Below are 26,212 nucleotides of genomic sequence, written 5' to 3'. Positions count from 1 at the left end.
AGTTTGATCAAGCCAAATCCAAAACGTGCCGATTAATGTCTGAACACCAAAGATATTGTTGTCCACTGCACTTTTACAGAAAACTAGATTTTAAAAATTTTCTCCAAAATTGCTAGCTAACAAATAGTGTATACATTTTTACTGATCGTCTGTATACAAATGTCTATTTCACTGTCAAAAGATGCTAAAGAAAAGTTTCTTACTTCTTTTTGTATTCGACGGGCTTCTTCTTCTGTCTCAAAGGTTACGAACCCATATCTATAAAAGAAACTCACTATGAGAAAATTTTGAAGAACTCAAGCTCAAGCACCAATGTAAAAGGATGAAAGGCTCGTTGAGTTAAATGTTATCAATATCTTGTTTTGGTTCAAATACTTCGCATTTTCATCGAAAGTTTTCAATATATCTACTTTAATATTAGTTAAAGTTGATAAAAGTTGCGTTTTTATATTTTTGGATTTATAACTCGATTACTGACAGGATGCAAAAAATATTTTATTTACAAAGTTTAAAAGTTAAAGTTGTTGTATAATGAGCAAATTTCTCTGAATTTTCGTTGCAGTATTACATGATTTTCATTTCCAGTTTTTCTACAAAGCTCTTAATTTTTTTCTCTCTCTTGATACAATTAACAACAATATTGTCCAAGATGACTCACTATCAGTCTATTTGTCTCTCCCAATTTTTCTGCAAAGACCCATTAGAAGGGTTACTAAAAATATTTTGCTAATCTTGGCCATAACTTACACACATATAACAGTGTTATTGAGCAAGAGTCTTCTGTAGTAAAAAATAAATAAATAAATAAAAATACATAAAATAAAGTAAAAAATATAAAAAATCATATAACTTTTTTTTGTTCACAGAAAAGATTGAACGAAAGTAAACAATCAAGTTGCCAGAAAGTTTGCCGCTATGGGATGCTTTTGGTTTTTTTTTCTCTGGAATAAAAAGAAAAGTTAACTAATAATATTCTTCTTCTCCGCCTGCTTGGTACCTGTTTGTTCTTGTCCAACCCATAAATGTGATTGAGGTCGCCAAATGGTGCATTTATTTGTTTGCATCTAGTCTACCTTCCCGTGAGCGCAATATAGTTAAGATTAGTGTAATAGAAGCTTTTACTGACTTGGTGATGAAATCAGGATAGGACTCCACATGCATCAGTTGTCTGATAAGGACTATTAGCTTTTTTTATGTTTACAAGGTTTGAAATAGATTCTATAGAACTTATGTAAGAAATTTTACTTCTTGGAATAAATTATGAATGAAAGTCCTTGCTTAGGCCATGGACATTATATGTACAGTCTAAAGTCTATTGAAGTTTGTTTAGAGAGTTAACAAAGAATGCGTTAAATCCCACAGAAATCCCCAAATATTTTTTGTGGCAGTTTCTTATACGAAAATGTTATTTATACGCATTAAAAGACGCGCAAGAGAACTCATTTCATAGAGAAAAAAAAGGTAACAATCAAATTTAGTTTTTTTTCCTCTAATGGGGCTGCGTTAGGAGCACTACCTTTTGCAGACCTAGAGCAATCCCCGGAAATAGCTTCCATTCTTTCAAGTGGCGCCACTATCGGCGGATACTTTTACCACGAGAATTTTAACTCTCAGTTTCCTCACCAGATGGAGGCACCTGAGTTCTTTTTGATACGAAATTGCTCTAGGAATTTAATTTTTCGAAGAACACTCTAAGCCAAACGAGTGCTCGATGGATCTTTTAAATGCCGCATAATCATGCGACATGGAGACTGTCGATTTTCTGTATCTTGAAAATCCACCGACAAGAGCCAGAACCGAACCTGCATCTTTGGGAGTAGACCAGCGTCTAACCACTACACCACTCTGTCAGCATAATCAATTTTAATAAGACTGTACCAAAGCCCTGAATCGTAGAATAAGTTGCGACAGTCCGCCATGTTGGGGCTAACGATGCTTTCTGCATGTGTCTGCTACGGTGAAGTAGGGTGTTTTGCTTCTCAATTGTGGTTTCTTATTAACTCCATGTCAATCCACAATCAAGAAGCAAAACTCATTACTTCATTATAGCAGGCATCGGAAAAAAGCGGCATTTATCCCAAGATGGCGGACGTGTCGTCGTGATTTAAGCTGTGATCTAGGTCTTTAGGCTGTGACAGATAGTATCGATTATCTGTGGGTCTTCTATAGGTTTTTAGGAGTAGGAGTTCTGCAGCGTTTATTGTGTAAAATGTTTGTTACTTTTGTGAAGGATAGTAATGACGATAGTAATATCGTCTCGAAGTATTAGTAGGCTTAAGCGTAATTCATACATTGTCCGCACGTCACGTCCGCAACGATTTTTTCTCTCTAAAACCAGTTTTCCGTCGGTGTTGCCATGACAGCAAGGTGTACGGTACCCGTCAACGTGACGAAAAGCTAGATATTTGACGTCCGTCCAGTTGTGAGTCGCATTTTATTGGTCTCCACAAGATAAGCGAATGGGGTGTCTATGGGTGAATACTGCCATATGCTTTACTTGCGTCCGCTATATATGAATTGTTCTCCTCTTTCGGAAAACGTATGTCCGTCCGCTTGACGTCGCGAACGTGATGTGCGGACGATGTCTGAATTACGCTTTAGAGTGCTCTTGGCGAAATTAAATTCCAGGAGTACTTTCGCATCAAATAGAGCCAAAGGTGCTTCCATCTGGTAATGAAACTAGGCTTTAAAATTCTCATGGTAAAAGCATCTACCGATAGTGGTGCAACATGAAAGAGTGGAAGCTATTTCTGGGGAATGCCCTAGGGGGACGGGTCTGCAAAAGGCAGTGCTCCTAACGCAGCTCCATTACAGGAAAAAAAGAACTTAATTTGATTGTTACCTTTTTTTCCCTTATGGAATTCAGTAGAGAATACTAGTGCTGTGAGCAGCAATTTTTAACGGGTCAATTATTGTCTATAGAACTGATGGGATGTCTGGATAAAACGTTATAAATTTTATGTGAGGAAAACACTCGTAGAATTTATTGAAATAATATAGTATGCAATTAATAAAAGATTTACTTGATATCGATGGCCGAAGTCTTATTTAAGTATATTGAGGCTTCTAATAAGATCTATAGAGAATGCCAATTGAGTCGTTAGTTGTTAACCGGATTTATGGGTCACTGTTTTACAATTAAGAATGTAGACTAAATGCATGTATAATCGATTAGAATTCACAAAGGTTGCTAATGGAGTATATAAAAAAAGTCGATTGAGTTGAAAAAAAAAAGTGCAAAGAGTTTTAATAGATTGGGCTCAGTTGTTTCTAGAATTCATGAGCATAACTTATAAATTATTAAAACCATCTGCACCTCTGTAGCCGCTGTTTCCTGAACATTTCCTGGTAGTAGGGGAATGTGGGGCAAAGTTAAATAGTGACATATTTGCCCTGCTTTTTGCTCCACCAATCTAGTAATATTTTAACTATGTAGTAGCAGATGTAGTCTATTGCAGTCAAGAAAAAAATATCTCTGAAAATCAGAGCATATGATAATACAAGCAATTTTTAAAAATCGATACTCATATTGTAATATTTTGTTGTAAGTCAAAAAATATTTTTGTTATTATTAAATGACAAAAATCTTGTTGTTAACGTTTTATATATTTATTGAGACCAACTATTATTCAGTGTAGTATTTATTTGTTTAATATTAAGCTTATTTATATTTTAAATGCTTTGTACAGTTAGTCAAGTGTATGCGAGCAAAGTGGATGGGGCAAAATGAAATAGTTCATTTTATTTACTAATTCAAACTTTTACCAAGCCACTTCCGTATTCAGTCATTAATTCTTCATTTACATTCCGTCATTCATGTATCTTCCTATTTCATTCACTATTTTATTAAATAATTTATTTTTTTTCTCATTTACTAACTCATTTATTTATTTATTCGCTTATTGTTTCATTTCCTTTTCATATACTCATTAATTATTTTATTTACTTATTTATTTCATCAAAAATAATTTTAATAATAAAATAAAAAATATTTCATTTGAAAAATATGTTATTTTTCACTTTTCCCCATAAAAAAAATAAAATAAGTGAAAATTTTCCAGGTTTTTTTTTTTTTTTTTTTTTGGAGTACAAATTTAATGCCAATAATAAAAAATAATGTTTCAATGCAAATTTTATCATAAAATATATTATTCTTTCTTTACTAAAGACGTATCATAATTTTCAGAACAAATTTCGAACTTGTCAATTTCACTTGTGGAGAAAGTCAGTTATCTTAACTATTTCACTTTGCCCCACATTCTCCTACATCATTGAAGGTAACTAAAAAAAACCACTTAGCTCATATGAAGACACAAGGGCAAATATTGCTCGTTTTTGAAACACAGTTTAAAGGATGGAATTAGATTTGGAAATGATGACAATACTTACCCCTTCGAAACACCTGCCCTGTCTAGAATGATTTTTGTGGCTTTTACATTGCCATATGATGCAAAAAGTGAATGAAGCTCCGATTCCGTCGTCTGTGAATAAATAAAGTTTTAGTATAAGATTTATAAGGTATGTGAAGAAATAATATTTTCAGTAAAATGTTAGATGTAATGTATATTTGTAATGTAATATGATACATATTATGTGTAACTATATATTTCAGCACATTTTTATAAAAGAAAGAAAGATAATTGCGAAAAAGAATCAATAAAGTTGGAGCTTTTTTGGGGGCGGGAGGGGGGAGGGCAGAACTTTGGTTTTGTGAATAAAAAAATAATTGAAGAAAAGAAAACTTGACTATGCTTTTTGTTGAAATGATGTCGCAAATGTGCGACAGAAGGAAAGGGGGACATAAAACTTCAAATGTGCGTGAAAAGTCACTCTCTTATATTAGATATTGTGATATGTAGGGGAGAGTGGGGCACAATGAGACTTGGGATACTTGGCAAACAAGGCTTTTTTTTTGGATTTTTAAAGTATAATCGGTAAATGATGCAAGATACCTATGAGCCTCTATGATACCTCTGCAGCAATCGGCAAAGTGGATTCTGGGATATGAAGTTGTTGCTTGTGTTTGCAATCGTTATTTTTAAAGCCCTTTTATTATACTTAGCCTGATTGTCACGGAGTAATCTGAGGCCTGCTTTTGCTTATATCTCGGCAAATAGACCACTTAGAGACTTCGGGATTTCATTAAATGACTTCCTTGATAAGGTACAACTTAACACAGAAATATTAAAATTCTAAAATAAAATTATTATTTCGGTTCGGATGAAAGACAGCAAATTTCATGTAGCTTTCCCATGAAATGATTAAATATAAAACCCATTCTTACAAATATTCGTTGCCTTACAACAGTAATATCAATAGTAATTATAATGAAAATTTTGAATGATGGCTTCTCTGGAGCAAGCATGAAATGTATTCCCTATTACTGATCTCATTAATGCCAATAATCGATAACGGGGCTAAGTAAAGAGACATATTACGATCTTTATCACGAGTAACTTGCATGTTTTGAAACATTAATTAGTTTGAGAAACTTTTAATATTTAAATGGTTTTAATTTAATTTAAATGGTTTAAATAAATTGCCAAACAAATAAATCCCAGAGAGGAATAAAGATTCATTTTTAGTGCCAACCGCTTAAAGTTTTATAAGCACGTATATAGCTTTTTTCCCTTTTAGTACGGAGCATTTATATGAAAAAAATAAGGTGAAGTTTCGTGATGGTAACATTATTCTTCTTCTGAAATACATTTACACTAAAAAGAATAAAATAACAATTTTTTAAAAAAAATACTAAGCTCTTTTCATAATGCGCTCAAAAGGGGAAAAAAAACCTTTCTGGGTCAGAAAGGACAATTTAAGTATTCCTGTAGTTTTCGAAAATTCCAAGAAAATGACACCACAAACGAAGAAAAGTGCGGTTCTAGTCATTTCAAACCAAACTTTCCCGATAAGAAAAATATGCATGTTTCAACAATCTAAGTTAAGATTGAAAGCTAGATAATGTTAAAAAATTCTCTTCGTGACTTGAGTCGCACTTTCCTTCGTTTGTAGATCATTCCTTCGTGGTCATTTTCTTGGAATTTTCGGAAACTACGGGAATCCTTAAATTGTCCTTTCTGACCCAGAAAAGTTATTTTGTCCTTTTGAGTGCATTATGAAAAATGCTTAGTATTTGTTTAAAAAAAATCTGTTATTCTGATTTCAGGCAAGCATTTTTTTTCTTTTTGACTCTCGCATGCATCGATTTTATATTCTTTTGCGCATAAAAATTGGCCTTTTGATCACTTTCATTGTTCTGCAATGAAGCTGTGTGACACGATTTTTCTAACATGAATACTCTCACGTGTATTGAGTTACTTATTTAATTGTAACCAAAATTGCCTATGATAGGGGTGTCTAACACGTCACGTTTCTTATTTTTTTTCGCTTATACTGTGAAAAAAAAAATTAAATCCATATACATTTCAATACTTAGAAGTATAAAACAGTCTACTAGTATGTACTGTGAAGAATATCATCTTCAACAGTTTTCTTCAATGGAATATTTTATTTCAATTAGAATTACTGTAAGTTTCTGAAATGGCATTGCTTAGTTTTTTAATTTACCTCTTATTCCTCAAGAAAATGATTCTTCCACTATTCGCAATTCCAGAGCTCGAATACGTTACCTTTTGGTGATTAACATCACTGAAGAAAAAGGTAAAACATTCCATTCCACGTGTTGTCTTTGGGGTAAATTACAGGCTTCAGACAGTTTATGGTGCAATGGAATTTCAGAAGAATAGAAAAGAAAGCTTCCCACAAATACGATGAAAAATTACTGTTATTCACTAAGCGTCAAAGCAAGTTATAAGTTACGACATTTTTTTGTTTTACCTTTTTCATCCGCCATTAGACAGTGGCTGCAGCGCCCCCTATAGTTTATTGGAGTAGCGAATTACATACCTGTATACAACTAGGTTTGACGAAAAATTTTGTCATGCCTATGGATAAAAATGGCAAAAGGATTTTTGTAGTTGAAAAGTATTTTTTCCAACTTGAGTGATCCTAATTTAAAGGGAGGTATTTTTATCAGTTCACAAATAAGAATGCTTATGAAGAGCAACGAGCTTGATGAAAATCTCACCCGAAACGAACTAGTGGTTTGGTTGTCTCTAAAAGAAATAGCTCGAAGATTTTTAGTCAGTCATGAAACTAAAACTGCCCAATTAGTGGTGAAAAATTTGTTGCAAAAATTGGCAAAGAAGGGGGCGCAGAATGTTATTGAAGATACTTCCTCGCTTCGATTCTTTCCCTCTTAATCTTGCAATGGTGAATATTGAGCAGGGTGAAAGCTTTCATCAAGATATTAAACGCATAGAAGAACACTACGAAGAAAAATGGAATCCAAAATTGTTGGGAGATTACTATCGGTTTCTAATTCAAGAAGATTTCATTACTCAATAGAGGAAAAGTTAATTTTTCATAATTTTCTTTTATAACATGTGACTTATTTTTCTACTCAATGATAATACATGTGCTATTTCTCCTCACAATATCCGCATAAGTGTATATTATCATTATAATTGTATTAAGATTCAAAATATAAGTAGATAAATATGTTAAATATGTTTCGATTACAAATAAAAATTTCAGTTTTTAGCCATTTTTAGAAACTAATTTTGTCATAATTTTAAAATGGTATGTTATACAAGAATTTCAGGCTCAATTTAACATAAATCAGCTATTTTTATCAATGTTATAGAAAAGAAGTAGAATTTTGTCATACAGTGTTATTATTCAAAAAATTTAAGATTAGAAGAAAAAAGCGGAGCTGGGGTACATTGAGACGATCGTAGTTGAGGCAGGGTGAGACTGTCCCACTGTGCCCCATCCTGAATTCTGATTCGAAAGGGATGATTTTTTAAAATTTATTTAATGATCTACGAGCTTTTAATTAGCTGTTTATTTGCTTTACAGGTATTTTTACCTCGTCAAAAATGCAAATTAAACTACGTAAGTCGATAATAAGGACATTTTCTGACGGTTGCATGGGAAATTCATTTGTAACTTACTTTCTGATTCCAAATGGCATTTCAGATAAAGTAGAGCATAATTATCTGTATAATGTAGATAAAACTGATACAAAGGAGCCTTTTCTTGCTCTAGTGTAGCGGTGAGTGTTTTTCTTAGGTTCTTAGAGTTTTGGAAGATATCCAAAGATTGAATAGAGAAACGGTTGAGTAATAAAGAAAAAGCATAAAAAGAGCAAAAGTGTCACTGCAAAATTTTGGAAGAAGAAAACACGAAAACTAGAAAAAATTTAAATACGTAATGTCAAAAATATAGATTTTTTTTGTTTTTGTTTTTATATGATAGAACTAAAGAGGTAGAAAACATTACATGGGGGATCTGATATTTCAATCAGATTATGTTGACATGTGTATGAAATGAAATTTTTATTTTTTTTTAAGAATCATGAAATTTTTATTTAGATGAACGATGAAACTTGAATCTTTTTTCTTCTTTCATTATGATTTAATTTTGATTTAAACTTAGAACATAATATATTTCACTCAACCCTATATGCTATCTCTCTATACCTCGTATACTGTCTCACTGTACCCCAAGCATGGGATACAGTAGGGTTATGTTTCCTTTTTTTTATATTATTTCAAAAACTTGAAAAAATGATGAAGCTTTTTGTGTTTGCTTTGCGCAAGGAAGTAAAAACTCGCTAAAATAGATCCGGCAATGGATATTTTTCTTACTCATGTGTTCATGAGTAGGGCAGTAATTGGCAGGTCACCAGTGATTGGTTCTTCCAACAAAAATGTTCTAAAATAAGATTCGTGTTCAATCTTTTGAAAGTAGAAAGCTATATAGCTACTAAATGTGCATTTACTTTAAAGATTATAACTTCAATTCATGTTACTAAATGGTAGCAGTGCATAAGAAAGAGAAACAATTGTGTCTTGTGTCAAATCAGCCATTTTTTTTTTTTTTTTTTTGCAAAAGCTTCTTTTCTGGCTTATGGGAAGCATGCGCATCAGTCCATTAAAATCTGACTTAAAATATATTTTAAATTTTTGTTGTCAAAAGTTTTGTTCAGTTGAAAGGTGTTACTTTGAGCGGGTAGAAATATATTTTTGTCCCTTTTTGGATTTTTGAAATAATGATGGATGCCATTTAGTGGGGCTTCAGTTCTGCTAGTCTCCAGTAATTGGCACATGTGCCTATAAACACTAATGTGTTGTGCAATACTTTTGCAGCAACTATATTATAGGGTCTGGTGGGGTAAAGTAGTCATAAAATCGTAGGTTTTCAATTTAGGTGGATAGTAAATACAATAAATTATTTAAATACTTCAACTTTTTTTGTTATTATTTTACATTGCATTATTAAAGAACACGTACATTGAATTTCAGGAAAAAAAATATTGATTTAAGTAGTTTTATAACAATTTCATTTCCCTTTGTATTTATGACCACTTTACCCCATAGGGTGGGGGAAAGTGGTCATAGCATGGGGTAAAGTGGTCATAGTTAAAAACAGCTGCAAAACTGTTACAAATAACCCTATTATTTGTATATTTCGGTTACTTTTATAGTTACAAGTATATGTACGAGTATATGCGGGTATGCACGAGTATATACGTGTCGTGTAAACAAGAGTAAACATGTTCACATATGAATAAATACATGTATACATCAGATGCATGCATGCATGTGCCTACTCAAGTATATTCGTGTATACACGAGCATATAAGCATGTATACGTGATTGCCTACAGGAGTGTATACGTGTCTACACGAGTATATACGAGTCACGTGTATATGCGAGCATGTACGCGCAAAACGAACATCATTTGCGTGTTTGCACATGTATCTCGAGTATATACGTGCATACCTGAGTTTCTGATTATATACGTGTATAGTCGACGTATATACGCATATATAAGTGTACATAGATACACTACTGGCCATTGAAATTGCTACACCAAGAAGAAATTGCCAGAATGAAGCTAAATTTTACACACGTGATAATAAAATTGACATTAGAAAGTGATTACAAAATTAAAGCAAATTGATCATTTATGGTTGGAAAAATCTCGAATAAATGGAGGTTTAAGTACCCTGTTAAGCCACCTCTAGCGTGAATGTATCATGTACTTGAAGCGGAACAAGCGGGCATTGAGACATAACAGTCTCCTACGATATCCTGCGTCATCTCGTACCACAGTTGCTGTAAACGTGCCACTCATTTGATCAAAGTCATAAGTGTTAGCACTCACGACGGGGCTCCCAGGAACCATTTTTTAACATGACAATGCGCGGTGAAACGCAGCAAGGGTGTAAAGGGATTTCCTCTTCCGCATTATCACTTTCTCTGGTCTGCGTGATGCTGTGGTCTGCGATTTGTGACTTGTCACAAATTGAGCATATCTGGGATCACTTGAGACTTTAAATTGGACAACCTGTAAGTTTGATCAAATTAGTGGCGCGTTTATAGCAACTGTGGTACGAGAAGACGTAAGACATCGTACGAAACTGCTGTACCTTATTGTTCGACCGTATCGGTTCTTAAATTCCAACTAGAGGTGGCGCAACAGGGTACTTAAACCTCCATTCATGTGAGATTTTTCCAGTAATAAATGATCATTTTGCTTTCATTTTGTAATCGTTTTCTAGTGTCAATGTTGCCATCACGTGTGCAAAATTTTGTTTCATTCAGACTATTCCTTCTTGATGTAGCAATTTTAACGGCCAGTAGTGTATTTACATACATATACGGGTATACACGAGTTAATTCGTGGATATATCCAGTGCGTGTTTGGTACGTGTCTACGCACGTATATATATGTGAAAGCAAGAGTATATACGTATGATTACGTGTAAACACGATTCTATACTTGTTAGACGTATATACGTACATTTACGTGTAAACACCAGTACATGTATCCACATATATCTACGAGTACATCCGCTAAGATACATGTATGCTTACATAGTGAATCCAAGATCTTGGGCAAAATCTAAGTGGTGTGAAAGGGTGGGATAAGAAGCAAAGAATCATAAGGAACTTATGGTCATTGACGCGCTACATGCACACAAAGTCGGAAATCGATGGAATGAAAACAGGTCACAAATTTGGTACACAAAGATGATTTTACCCGACATTTTAGTACTTAAGAAATATTTAGACAGTTGTTAAAAAGTAAGGCCTGTAGTAGCTCTAATACACGCATCGCAACAAAGGCGCAGCGACTGATGAAAGTTTTTCAAGAGTCTCGTAATTGCAACAGAGTGATTGCGACGCATGTATACAGATGCCTGCCGCAAGTTTCATCATTCACTTTAAAACTTTCTTAAGTCGTTGTGTAAAATTGTCTTTTTTGTAATAAATTTGTGACCTGTTTTGCATTCATTAGTTACTGGCTTTGCGTGCATGTAGCGCGTCAGCGTTGAGTTTGTGGCCATATGTTTCTTATGATTCTTGCTTCTTATCCTCCTCTTTAACACCTTTTAAAAATTTCCTAGAGTTTAAACTCACACTGCATACATGTATATCATATGCTAGTATGTAAGTGTCAGCTCGAGTACGTACGCGTATATACGTCGTGTCTACCTGAGTATATAAGTGTTCTTATTTGTACGAGTATAAGCGGGTATATACGTGTATAGTCGAATGTATATCTGTATAGATAAAAAATACTACGAGATACCCAAATACGTGTTTATTGGTGCATTTATGTGAATACGTATATATACGTGCCTACACGAGTATATGCATATGCATGCGCATATATTTAATTTTGTTTACTTTAAAAACAATACATATTAAGTTAAAATAATATTTAATTTATATCTGCCTTATACTTAAAGATTAAGTGATTTTAAAAGTACAATATTCGTTAAGCCTAATATTATGACCACTTTACCCCATCTTACTAAAATTGTTCTAAATAAATATTCAAAATAAGTTCAGCTAACTGCTAATGTGTATGAGTTCTTGAGACATGTAGGAAGCTTCCTGCCCAGTCAATCTGTTCATAATTCTAACAAACAAAATTTCCCAAGGAAGTTAAAAAAGGTGTTTATTAAGGTGTTTTTAAAAAAATCATAATCACACAAAATATTTTTTTTTACCAAATAAAATTTTGCCAGTTGTAAAATTTTATATTCAAAATGTAGTTTCTAACTGCACTACTCTAAAATAAAATTTTCACATTCATTCGAACATTTATTTCTATAGTATAGCCATTTATTTGAATTATGACCACTTTACCCCATTGACCACTTTCCCCCACCAGACCCTATGGGTTCTACTATTGATTTGAATCCTACAGAATACACTGATAAATTTTTAAGCGAAAAAAAAATATATGTTTGACCATCAGTCCGACATTGCGACTGTGGAGAATCGGTTCATTTTTTATGGTCCCTTAGAATCATCCGGTCTATGTTCCTTTTTCTGTGGATACAGCTATAATTCGTAATATTGAAACTGCATACCAACTAACGAAACAGCAATAATCTCGATATTATTTTTCAATGAAACACTCCAAATTTATTTTTAATTCTCTAAAGTACTTTTTCAACATCAAGATGTGTGATTTAACATTAATTTATGAAAATTACTTACTTTAAATTAACATTAAATATGTTTATTACGATGATAAAATTTTTATGTAATTTAAAAGTAAAATATAAAATGATTTTCCAGTTCTATTAACTTGTGCCAATTACTGGATCACAAGGTGTCATACACTGGGGTATCAGGTGCCAATTACTGGTGATTTTGGTAACTTTTTATTCATATATTTTTATAAAAATATTAATTCAAATATTTTTAATATTAGTGAGCTACATAAGTGCACCGATGTGCATTCTTTAATACAAAAATATTTGCAAGTGAATTTTTTTTTCTACGTAATGAATACAGAGGTAAGTTTAAGGACAAACTCTTAAAGTGCCAATTACTGGGGTCGTTACTCTACTAAAGAGAAACTCGTTAAAGCTCTGTCATGAGAAACTGAAAGTTTAGGTTGAAATTTGAGAGGGAAGTTTTTATAAACACAATAAATCTTATACTACGTACAAGAAAGTAAAAAGGAGCCAAAACCTATTTTAACTTATTCCAGGTAATGAATTTTACTGTAAGAATTAGACAAAAAGGATACATACATTTGCGGCTATTCCACCAACAAAGATACGATTTGGTATGAGCGTTCCAAATTTTGGTGCATTTGGTGCCACGGGGGAAGGAGACAGAGAACCTGATCCTTCCGCACTCGATGTGGACTGAAAGTAAATAAGAACTTCCATTTAGGTTTGAAAGGAAAGGGAATGACATTTGGTAGTCACGTGTAAATTGTATTCATGACGCAGGGGTAAGTATATAATAGGGGGATGGGAGGGACCAGAATAGTTGATACATTTTCAGTGTATTTTGATTCTTCTAATTTTTATAACTAATGTTACGTGTCAAAATAAAATTTCATGTTTTTCTATTACTATTTTACCATCAAATGAGGCAGTGAGAAGCAAATGGATGTAAGTGGACATTTTCAATTTTTCAGTAAACTTTGTTTAAAAGATAACGTCCTAGGTAGGCTTTCATTGATTTTTTTTTTCTTTCTAAATCATGCTGTACAACAGCACCTATCAGGGCTACAAGTACTATCTCTTGCCTCAAGACAGAGGAGAGGTTCCGCTACTATTTTCAAATTTTCAGTAAACTTTGTTTAAAAGATAACGTCCTAGGTAGGCTTTCATTGATTTTTTTTTTCTTTCTAAATCATGCTGTAAAACAGCACCTATCAGGGCTACAAGTACTATCTCTTGCCTCAAGACAGAGGAGAGGTTCCGCTACTGTGTATTTGTACAAGTCATCTCCAAATTTTATAATTTTGCCCTTTATTCCTTTGCTTCTCACTGCCTCAAATAATGATTTCAAAATCTTTGTTGACATAACTTTTTTTAGTAACATAATAATAATAATAATAATAGTAATTTTTTATTCATTTATTTTTTGAAATGTACCAACTTGACCCAACATGGATCGAGTTGATACAAAACTTAATAAACTATTATGCTGACATAATAAACAACGAAATAAGATTTTTAATAGTTGTTTTTAAAGAAGAGTCTTCTAAAATGTTTAAAGTGTATTAATCTCAGTTAGATGACAAACGTAAATCTGATTTATTGATGAAACAAGCATATGTATGGGCAGTATGGGTAATTTCTCTTCTTCAGTATGGGAAATACGCTCTTTCAATTATTTTAAAAGGAATCACTTTCCTTTTACGTTAACTCTAAATCGGTAAAAAACAGATACGATTATACGCAACTTCGCTTAGGTAAATTTATACCTCCTAATCAAGGAACACGATATTATGTTGCTTAATATGATATAATTATTTAAACACACTATACGAGAGCTTAAAGTAAACCATAAGAATTTATTTTGGTGCCCAAAAAACAATTTCTTTAGAATAATTCTCAAATAAAAAGAAAATACAGGTTCTCCAGCGTAAGTTAGGTCAAATAAACCAATAACTTCTTCGTGAGAGTCTTATTAGTTTTGAGCACGTACGCACTCGAGAATTAAAGCCCTTGTATCAACTAAACCATCTATCAATTGGACCCGGTCTCCCCTTTACAAAAAATATACAAGCAATTTTAGTTCATTTCTGTTAAGAAGCATTGCCATGAAGCCAAGAAAATAAACTGGATGTTTAAAAGTTAAAAGTCTAAAAATCTTTGAACAAGGTTTATGCTGCAGGAACAAAGTTCCCAACTTCCTTCCCCTCGGCGTGACACAAGGTGGAATTATTTTTCTGAAGCATTTGTTGCAATTTGATGCCCAGAAACATCAAAACTGTCATATATTTGCTTCCATGACCATGATTCAAGAATCAAAGCAAATATTAGAAATTTTTCTAGTTTTTTTCTTATTATCATTTTCTCGGGCGTTACACCAATCAACCTTTCTCTGTTAAATTGATGACACGAGTGTTGGAGGACGTTTCAAAGAGGTACAGACATGCCTTTGAAACAAAACTACGCAAATTTTCAGCTTCAAATCATGAGGGTCTAGGATGCCTCAAAAAGAAAAGAAAAAAAGTGGGCACCAAAATTTTTTTTTAAAATCGATCTTAGATTCTCAGGATTTGGGTCTTGGAAGCTGAAAATTTGTATAGGTTAGTTTCACCGGCATGCAAGGCCGTATCCAGAATTTTTTTTTTGGGGGAGGTGCACGGATTCGTAGATTGCCCTAACACACACACATAATATACATACAGACACAGATACACGCATAAAAATATTTAACATAGAAGGTGTTTTTTGTTTCAAATTTTAATGTTTCCATTGTTGGACTGTTGTTGTTTTTATTTTTATTTCTTGTTATTTTTTTATTTACCCTTGTAGTGGTAAGGATAACAGGAGAGTATCCCTTTAAGTCGGATGTAGGACATCCATAATTTAAGGGGGTCCAAGGGTTCCTCCCCCGATAAATTTTTTGAAAAATAGATATAAAAATCTGTATTTTGAAGCCTTAAATGGCGTAATTGAGACTACAAACATATGAAGAGAAATAGGCAAACAAAGTCTTTAAAAAGTTATGTATTCTTTTGCAAATCAAGATCAATCAAAATAAAAATTGCTTGCTGGACAAATCGTTGACATTAATGGGCAGAGAGGAAAATCGAGAGAGGAGAAAAGAGCAGCACATCGTCATTTGCTCATATCGGCTTTTAGTGTAGTTTGTTTTTGATCACTTCTCCAAACATCCCCCCCCCCTTTCATTAAATACCCTGCAGTATAAAAATTGAGCAAAATTGTTAAAAAGAAGTGGTGTAGAGATTCAGAAAAAAGAAAAAAAAAAAGAAAAAGAGAAAATTAATTTGAATTCTGAAATTTTGAATTCAAATTATGTTTTTCGCAATCACGAACTGAGACAGGACCCTACTCATTGGAGTTATTGTTTCTAGAAACGGCTCCTGTCCCCCCCTCCCCAAGTCTGCCTCTCCTCCTGGGCGGTTACTTGTGCATAGTTGTGTGTGTGCGTAGACCTGTGTGTATGCACGTAGGTGTGTGTGAGTGTATGTGTGTGAAGTCGTGTGTGTGTGTGAAAGTGCGTGTGTGTAGGACATGGACGCCTCCGGCCAGGAGAAGCGGATAGCTCAAAACCGGAGCAGCCGCGCCGCGCTGCCAGCAGAGGACGGTGGGCGGTGATGCTGCAAAGATCCAAATTGAAAAAGGCACGGACACCAAAAACGGTCAATTGAGAACAATAAGCAATCGTGATTGCTCAAAAAAAAAAAAAAAACGAAAGAGTAATATTCTGGCCATTTGGACAATTCTTACTTTATTTTCTCGATCAGAGACAAAATTGAAGAACTTTTCAAGGAATTTCAAAAACCTAAATAATTTTCAAAGACTCTAGAACAGTTGAAATTATTTAAAGCACTTTATTTGCACTTTTCAGAAGTTGATTTCACAGTCTTACAAAATGATTATAACTTTGTAAAACACACCCGTTTTAAGTTAAAAATAAATGTATATACAACGAAATGCTTTTCAAAACAAACAATTTTTGTTTTTCAATCACAAATAGTGCAGAAAAGGAAATAGAATAGAGTAAGTGTTTTTTTTTTTTTCTTCATGCTTAAGAGATTAACAATATGCATTATAAGTAAGATGAAAACAATAACAAAAGAACTTCCAAAATACTGAATTCGGTATTAAATAAATGGCAAGACATGAAACATAGCAGTCACAAAAAATTATCTTGAAACATATGCTACAAACACGCGAGAATCAAATTTTTGCATTTTTTACTCAGGATGTATGAAAGAGCTGAATTTGGCACATTTTGGTAACCAGATACTAACCGAATCGGAAACTAGGGGCCCGGCCTTTGGGGAGTCCCCGGCTCGAAATCGGTGCAGTGAAAGTTTTATAAGTGTTTTAGGAGGAGGAGAGCAGGGGTCTGCGCCTCTGAAATTTCCTTCAAATCAGCGATGGTGGGGGGAAACGACGAGGTCACATGACCTGGAATCACTCAGTTTTTGACGCAACTTTTGCTACCAAACTAGCTTTTGCTACTTTTCCTGCCAAAGCCTGCGAGACTCGGCCTAAAAAACAGCAAACCTTTCTTACCTGCTGTGCTGGGCTTGCGCAGAAATTTTTTGGACCTTTATACTATACGTAGGTCTGGCGCTCATGGGCTTATGCTCTATCATAAGCTCTCATTAAGAGAGGGATGCAAGAGGGAAATAGATCATGGCGTAAAAAGTGCCTTTGAAATTTTTAGATGTGTTTTAGGGGGATGAATGCTTTTAGGGAGGACTCGTTCGCGAAGGAGTGTTCCAAGATCGTAACCAGAGAGGGCGACGTCACTCCCGGCCCCGAAACCCGAAATTATTTCCAACAAACAGAAGCTATACGTAAGGAAAAAAAAACTATCTTTTTAATCACAACTTTGTGAATCAATTTGATTGAAACTGTTTACAAATGTCGACAAAATGTGTATTCAAATCATTGCAGCCATGGGAGCTATCCTCCCTCCCAATTTTTCGGAAGAGGGGCCGTCAATTGCGTCTTAGTGATGTTAAAAAAGACCTTCGCAATGTTAAAAGAAAACAAAAGCAAAGTAAATGAATTTTATATGACAAAATGTGTTTTTTTTTTCCTAAAATTAAGAAAGAAAATGGAACTTAAATTGTTACTTAGGATTTGGATTATCCGCAAGCGCGAGTTTGTATTATTAATATTAAGGACTGCTGAGATGGACATTTCAAACACTTTATTACCTAAAAGAATAAATTCAGTGCATTATGGAAACCCTTGCAAGTCTCAGTTAAAAAAAAAATATGAATCAATAAACTTGATACCATTATAGGGACCGCCAACATATTCATGTTACGATTGTTAGAACAATCCCAAATTGATTGTTATCCTCATTTTACCAAAGCTGATGCTCTGATTTTTTCGTTGTTTTAATATTTATTATCAGAGCAAATTTTCGTCGCCATGGTTACAAATTGTTTGCGTTCACTCAAGGTTTAACTAAGCATAAAACTTAACACTGGGAACTCCACTGTCCACCGGCCTCAGCGATCGAGATCACTCCTGGACGGTGGCACCTATGAACTTCACACACACTCACACATGCGTACACACGCACGCCTACACACACGCATGCCTGCACACACACACCTACACACACGCGGCTGTATACATACACACATACACATACACACGTCTACACACATGCCTACACCCACACACACGCTTGTATACACGCACACACACACACAAAGAATTAAAAAGCGAACCAACGTAAAATATTTTAGCTGTTGTAAGTACTTATTTAGAGGAATTATGAAGATAAAATTTAAAAATGAATATTTAATTAAAAAATAAACACGGAGAAACAATTTTAGCTGAACTTAGAGGGAAATTACATTCAAGGCAATTATATTCAGATTAAAAAGTAATAATAATAAAGCGTGAAATGGAACAACGCTATCTTCTTTTCTTCTTCATGTTTTGTTCTTGCTCCACTAAACGAAACGGATGATATAAAATGATTAAGCTCTTGTTAGTAACATTTCAAAGAGGAATTCAGACCTACTAATATTCGGTGCAAAGTTAATTTATTTAAAACTAAGTTTATTTTAATTTTAAACGTTTTGTACAATTATTCAAGTGCATGCGAAGGAAATTGGATGGGGCAAATAGAAATTGTTCATTTCGATTTCTTATTCAATTATTTTCTAAATGAGTTGCGTATTCATTTATTAATAAATTCATTTACAATCCTCTATTTGATAATTCACTTATTTATTCATTCATACATTATTTTAGTCACCCATTTTTTTCTCTTATCTCTACATAGTATAAAATGAAGCCCCCCAAAAGCGTCTGTGTGTTTGAACTCGCAAAACTCGAGAACTACCCGGCCGATTTCGATGAAATTTTCACAGTTTGTTCCTTTAAGTCCTGAAAAGGTTTGCAGACCAGTAGCTTCTTCCGGATTTTTTCTTAATTGAAATATTTAAAAGTGAGAAAGAAGTGCTTTATTACTGATCTTGAAAAAATTCCGAAGTGGAATCTTACAAGTACAATTTCATGCCACAAATAAAACTATTAATATAGTGGCTAATCCTGATGGGTAATAAAGCTCAGATTAGTGTACGAAAGTAAAAGTAAATCATTTTTAATTTTGGGAAAGCGTTTTTATAGATTTTTTAAGTGACTACTTTGGAAAATGTGGAATGAAAACATGCAAGTCTCATGGAACCCCTGAGAGAGCTTCGTGGAACCCTGGGGTCTCGCGGAACACAATTTAAGAAATGCTGTCCTACATTTAGGTAAACGTGTGGTACTGATAGTGTTGAGAACGACTCTAAGTCGTAAGGGCCGCACGGAAGAAATCAATTTTGAAAAGAACATTCCGCTGGAAAAAGAAATTTTTGGAAAGGATTCGTTTTGGCGGGATTCCAAAAAGAACCTTAGAAGATTCTTGATAAGACAGAGAAAAGTAAAGTGTTATGAAAGTATGCACAAAACCATCTGGAGACCAAAATAAAATAATGAGACGACAATTAGCGCCGAGTCATCACGAATAGAAAAAAAACTTCCCCAATAGTACAGTGACTAATATGGGAATGATATGAAAGTCGCAGGAAGCCTACAGTAGGTTTCCTGTCATGTGATAACCACGAATCATTACTACGAAGTCATCGACACGTTCCAGCCACTTACGAATGACCGTCCGCGAATGGTGACGTCCCAAAGTGACGTTTCAACGACGTCTTTACAACAACACACAAGGAGCGGTTACATTGCCACAGCAGTGCAGCGTCGCAATGAAGTCACATGAAACGTGATGCAACTGCCTCATAGCGTCGTTCCTGTGAGACTTCACACTGGAGTTGCTTCCATCAGTCAAAAGTACTACTTTTAGTCACTTCAGTTGATAGAATGAGCAATATATATATATATATATATATATATATATATATATATATATATATATATATATATATATATATATATATATATATAAAACATGGAACGAAGAAAATCTTTTATTTTCAAAACATTTAATTTTTAATAATTTTTTTAAATGACCGATTTTCAAACAAATCGGGGTCTTTATGACGTCACAAGTAATGAACTTTGGCGCGTTGAATGCTTACGCGTGCTGCCTACCGCAAATAGAAAAAGTTGTGCTTTTTAGGAAAGACTGCTTTTATTACTTGAACAAATAGTCTTCTTGAATTCCGTACACCAATTGTAAAGCATTACAAAGTAAGATCCAAATTAGCAATTATCGTTTAGTAACTGTAAGTGTGCCACTCGTATGGGATGGTAAAGGAATTTTGCTCTGAAAATAATGCGCTTGATGAAAACACGTGCTCTGGCTCCACTGCAATTGGTTTTACCAAAATTAAATAATGGGGTCGTTTCCAAAATTTTAAAAGTATTTTTTTTCTGAAAGAGCATGCTTTTAAAACACAGGATTTGACCATTTTTTAAATAATTTGTTTAAGTTTAATATTTAAAAAAATACTTAAATCGGTGCTCTTTCATCGTTTAATGCTTCTGCCGATGACATCACAAATGATGAAATGCCATTCAGTGTTGTCATTCACGGTCCAAAATATTTAATTCGCATCTTTACTCATGTGTACTGGCGACGATATGGTTGATAGCAAGAGTAGAGCGCAATTTTAATTCGCTTCTTGATTATCATAACGTGGAATCGCGATAGAAAGATGCGGCAAAATGCATCATTTGTGACGTCATCAAGACCACGCCTTGTTTCAAAGATCCGACATCTAAAAAAATTAATTAAAAAATAACTGTTGGGAAAATGAAAGTATTTTCTGGGTCCATGTTATATATTTTGCTTTTTCAATCTATTTCAGTGACAAAAAGTACTACTTTTGACTGAAGGAAACAACCCCATTATGATCCGCAATAATTTAATCATCTACTGAAATAGATTTTTCTTTTCTTATGCTGAGTTTTGCTCAAGAACTACAAATTTTGGACAGACACGATGCCTCTTGGATATGTTTTGCTGTATCCAATTTAACTTACATTGATAATACCTTTGTTGCTTCATTAACGTTAGTCATTGTATCAGTGAATTTGATTCAAGGCCAATGTTAATGAAGCAACAAGTGTTCAACGCTAAGGGGTGAATACTGCTTGATTTCTCCATTTCACCAAGTAGCAGTCTCAGTAAAAGTGTTTAGATAACTTTTCCAATTTCACCACTCACTTTAAAGAGGAATTCAAAAACATGAGCAGTTTAACCTACTGCACTGTCATGCGAGTTATCCTCTGTTTCATACAAGTTTCTGTTAACCCTTTTAAAGTCGAGCCGAATATATAAATAATATCCGATCTTTCATTGCTTTTCTTCTTTAGAGTGCACTTTTTGTAACTTAAAGGTTTTTAGTGCATTACTAAAGCTTGCAGAAGTGCTTCAACATTGCATTCAGGCTAATCCAGCGGGTTTTGGAATATGTAATACACTTTCTATTTTTTCTAAAGCGTAATTTGCTGAATTTAAGACTTTAATGATGATTTTCGAAAATGCTTATAAGTTTTACGCATTTTCTCAATTGCTGAACGCATAAAAACTGAAAGCTCAAATGAGAATACCAATTAATTCTCAGAAAAATGAACTTTATTTGTTTTGTGTTCCTAAATGGTAAATCTATCGTTGGTCATAAGAGACAGTTTTTCTTGCTCTTCTTGCAGATATACAAAGAAGAAGATTCAAACTTCAGATGATGCTTGTGAAAATAGTCGTTTTATAAGCGGAAAAAGCTGGAACCATATCGTTGCCAGTACATGTGAGTATAGATGCATATTAAATATTGCGCTCTGCACCATTAGCATCAGTGAATGGCATTTCATCACTTCTGATGTCATGTGTAAAAAATAAAACTGAATCTGTGCACCGATTAAAATAATTTTTAAAAAATATTAAACTTTGTCAAATTATCTAAAAAATGGCCCGATCCTATGTTTTAAAGCATGCTCTTTCAGAAAAAAATACTTTTAAAATTTCGGAAACGATCCCATTCTGTCACTTTGTGTCTGTGTTCGTGACTCGTAGTGATGTCACTTAACTTCGCCGTGGCAAGTTATCAGAGTACTGATGTTAGTAAATTGCATATTCTCATGTATGAAATTTTCAATGTATTGAAATTAATATTTGAAAAACGATTTCAAAAATTTGAAGAAATAAATTTTGAGGAAATTGATATAATGAGATGTGAAATTATAATTAATCCTTCTTGAAAAAAGTGACATAGTTTTGAATTTAGGTTGGAAACCCATGGTTTATAATCAGGTTCCTTATTTAAACGGTCTCATATTTGATAGAAGTTTCTGAACGGTGTAGTTACAAAACTATTGGCGTTGTATTAATTTCCGACGAGCAGCTTAAAAATGACTTTATCTTTTTCTAGAGATCACACTTTGAGAAACATATGAAGGGGAATATGGGGCAAAGTGACATAGTTAGCTTACATTTTTCAAAATAAACAAATTGCAAGTTTGGTTCGAAAATTACGGTACAAAGAGAGAAAAATGTATTCTTTACTAATAATAAAGCTGAAAGTCTGGGTCTCTAGATGTCTGTTACGGCCATAGCGGCTACACCGTTTGGCCGATTTTCATGAAATTTGGCACAAAATTAGTTCGTAGCATAAGGGTGAGCGCCTCGAAGAGATTTTTTGAAAATTCGATTTTGTTCTTTTTCTATTCCAATTTTAAGAACGTTTTATCGAACAAATTATCATAACATGAACGAGTAAATTATCATAACGTGTACGAGCAAATTACCATAACATGAGCGAGCAAATAAACATAGCAAATTGGCAAGAAATTCATCATCCATTATTTGCAAATATACAAGCGAACCAAATGACCATTTAATTTTCTACTGCGGGTAAAGTGCGGGTACTGCTAGTAAGTTTACGGAACAGTACTTTCTGTTCCGTAAGTTTTTAATTTCTCGATTAAATGATTTAGTTCTGTCATGCTATGCACATCAATTAAATTCTAACGGATATATGGTAGTAGTTTTCTTTCTAATTGATCTTCCATTATTTCTTTAAACTCTTCGCAGAATTCTGTAAGCTTCTCTCTTACTACCGTTTTTATAAACTCAAAAAAAAAAAAAGTTATGCTGAAAAGTGAAATCTTGCCAAGGGTTCCTTGCACAACTCTAAAACGATAACCCCAAAAAACCCCAAACAATTTTTTCCGTAACTGTTCAGCTGATAATGTGAGTAACCAAGTAAAGTTGGCGCATCATTTTAGCGATTAAAATTCCCAGCTTTTGTTTTTGCTAGTTCAAATTCTAAACGTTCTTTCTCGGTTAAACAGTTTTAATTTTATTTTAAAGAATATTTTTTGCATACTGTTGTTGGAATAACAAAATGCTGCAGTGAAATAAGGTTAGTTAAATTAATTATTTTTGAATAAGGCGGAGATGAAAGAATATATAATTCTTCAGCTAATTCTTATCAAGTCCAGTTTTAAGTTTAAAAAAAAAAAAATCATACGAATACAAATTCACACAAAACAATAAAATAAATGTTACCTGGTAAAACTTGATCCTCTATCAAAAAAAAAAAAAAAAAAAAAGCTTCGAACAGACGAGCATATTCGTTGTTATTTTCATGCCAATGCGAAGTGTGTTAATCCATAGTTTTCTTCTGTTTACACTTTCGTCATTTACGACAATCAACTCACTTTTGAGGGGGAAATAATGGAAACTAACATTATTTCGAGAAACTCGAGAATACCATTTAGGGACAAAACGATTTCAGTTGCTGAGAGCAATCTAAGACACATCGAATGCGAGAATGCGTTAATAAACAAACTGTCTATGCTTACCTCAATCAAACACACGTGGAACGCAATGTGTTACCTTTCTCTTTAATTTTGTAAATCACCGCAAGGTAGCGTATTCGAGCGCTGGAGTTGCGAATTGCTTTGCAGAACAATATGCATGTAAGCATTATTGCATGAATTAAATTAAGTTATTTACGGAACTGAAAACGTTGTTTCCATTTGGTATAAATGTATGATTCTTTCCTGAAGAAAACAGTACACATTAACAAATAGCGTATTCATGCTTTATCCAGTTTAATATGCTTTGCGTTAAAATAAATATAAATAAAGTTTATTTATTTTATTTTTATTTCTTTTCAAATTCTTTCATCTTTAGGCAGTTATACTTTAATGCTTATTGTTGGTCTTTTAAATATTAGATTCGTATGAATACAATATAAATAGTTGATATTTTTTTATTTTATACCCGAGTTGAGAATACGAGAAATATAAAATGGAAATTTAATATGTTAAACATAAGGGTTTTCATCAGATAAAATTTAGATAAGCATCGAGTCATAGAAAGTAGAAGGAAATAGTTATTTTACGTAATATAATACAGTTCATTAAGCTGATAACTTGATTTCAAAATGTATAGCATAAATCTGGATTTTTATGCAAAATTTAAACATCAACTCTTAACAATCGAATAATAATTATAATTGAAAACAGCGTTAGAATTAGGGCTGTAACTAGACTTTTGATTCGAGGAGAATTTTACCAACACACTTCTCATGAAATCTATTATGGTCTGAAATCTATGTTGATTTCATTATGTATTCTACTGATTTTTGTGACAATAAGTTATTTAAATAAGGGGAGGCTACTTTAAAGGTATTAACAGTGGCAAATGTAAAAGGTAAAGTGTCTATTAAGTGAATAAAAAATCTGATGTGTACACTACATAGTTTATTCTTATTAAATATTCGATGTCTTTTCAATATAACTCAAAAAATAAATAAATAAATAAATAAAAATAGATGCGTGTTCTAATATACGCGCATTGAAGTAATGCCTCCTAAATTCATATTTTTTGACACTTGCAAAATGTGTTAAATCTCAAGTTTGACACTTTCAAATTTAAAGAATTTTGATGTTTTTCGTTTGCCTCAAGTAACGAAAATCTGAAAGAAAACGACCAGTTGTTTTATAAGAAATAATTTTCGCAATAACTATAATAAAAATAAGTTCTGGAACTAACTGAGGTTTTCGGCGAAAAAAAGTAGGAAAACAAGCATAGTTTGGAATAGTCTTGAAATTTTTTGGAGAGGGTTTCAATCCTAAAAACCCACCCTTTAAATACGGTCATGATTTGAATGTTTTGTTCAATTACCTGACAAAACTATGTCCTGAAGCTCGAATACAAAATGTTTTAAAAATATTTTGTAAAATTTAATTCACAAAAAAAATAAGACAAAAATTCAATACATTTTATACATTATTGAAAGAAAAGTCAAAAGTCAAATGTATTACCATCAGAAAAGGAAGAAAAAGAAGAAGAAAAAAATAAGGCACTACACTTACCATTATTTTACAAACCACCAAGTATGAGGAAATTTTCTTTGAAATGAAACACTAGAAGACGCAATAAATCTATTTTACGTAATCCAAATCGAATTGATGTCGTTGTATACATCTGATCGCATATTTCATAAAGATATTTCGAATAATACTCGACATAAAAGGTATAAACTTCGAACCAAACGCGTAACAATAGCTTAGAACACTACCAGATTTCGTGGCGATGACGATGGCATGGAATCCTTGAAATTAGTTCACAATTAAAAAAAATAATGTAATTAAAAAAATCGGCTGCGCGAATCGCAGTTTGAGCTTAATGCAACCCAGTTACATCTGGCAACAAGACAGAGTTTCGGTGAAATAAATTTAGAACAGTATTCATTTACTACTTTAGACGATATAGTTGTGTGTGTTTCAGCGCCTAAGAACTGCTACGCAACTGCAAGGACATTTGCCGCGGATTTAAAAATAGGGTTTTTTGCCTGGGACTGAACGCGAACCACACTCAAATACACCATCCTATTCTCCGTCAGTTGTAAGAGCTTCAACGGTTTTTTTTTTTTACTTACCGTGGAAGAAAATAGTTTCCTCCCCACCTGCTTTTCTCTAACGCCACCTGTCTTTGGTATGAGAATAAATCCATTGAATATAGTTACGTAATTTAGTTAATTAGCTGGTTAATGATTTGGTTTCTGCACCTTAAAATCATATTTTGACAATCTTTCTATGGATTAGAAATATTTTACGTTTCTTTTACCTTTAAAGTGGTACGTACTTCTAAAGTTACAAAGTGGATCCTTCAATATTATT

At 33.3% G+C, this 26,212-nt stretch overlaps 1 protein-coding gene across 2 annotated transcripts in view; it reads right to left on the bottom strand.

Annotated features, from left to right (window-relative positions):
• The window catches only part of LOC129229246 (protein boule-like), a 47,480-nt gene extending 21,729 nt beyond the window's left edge, over positions 1–25,751 (bottom strand). The window contains exons 1-4 of one of the 2 annotated variants that reach the window (XM_054863511.1): positions 25,406–25,751; positions 13,127–13,243; positions 4,390–4,481; positions 204–258 (exon numbers count right to left, since the gene is read on the bottom strand). In XM_054863511.1, coding sequence (XP_054719486.1) covers positions 204–258; positions 4,390–4,481; positions 13,127–13,243; positions 25,406–25,408 — 267 coding nt within the window. In that variant the 5' untranslated portion in view covers positions 25,409–25,751. The remainder of the gene's footprint in view (positions 1–203; positions 259–4,389; positions 4,482–13,126; positions 13,244–25,405) is intronic. The other variant, XM_054863512.1, reaches the window with a different exon arrangement.
• Positions 25,752–26,212: the final 461 nt, after the last annotated feature.

This window comes from Uloborus diversus, chromosome 9 (genome assembly GCF_026930045.1).
Source record: "Uloborus diversus isolate 005 chromosome 9, Udiv.v.3.1, whole genome shotgun sequence".
In the NCBI taxonomy this organism is placed as follows: Eukaryota; Metazoa; Arthropoda; class Arachnida; order Araneae; family Uloboridae; genus Uloborus; species Uloborus diversus.
The sequence above is the reverse complement of the archived record's forward strand: the minus strand, read 5'-3'. Positions and strand labels throughout refer to the sequence as shown.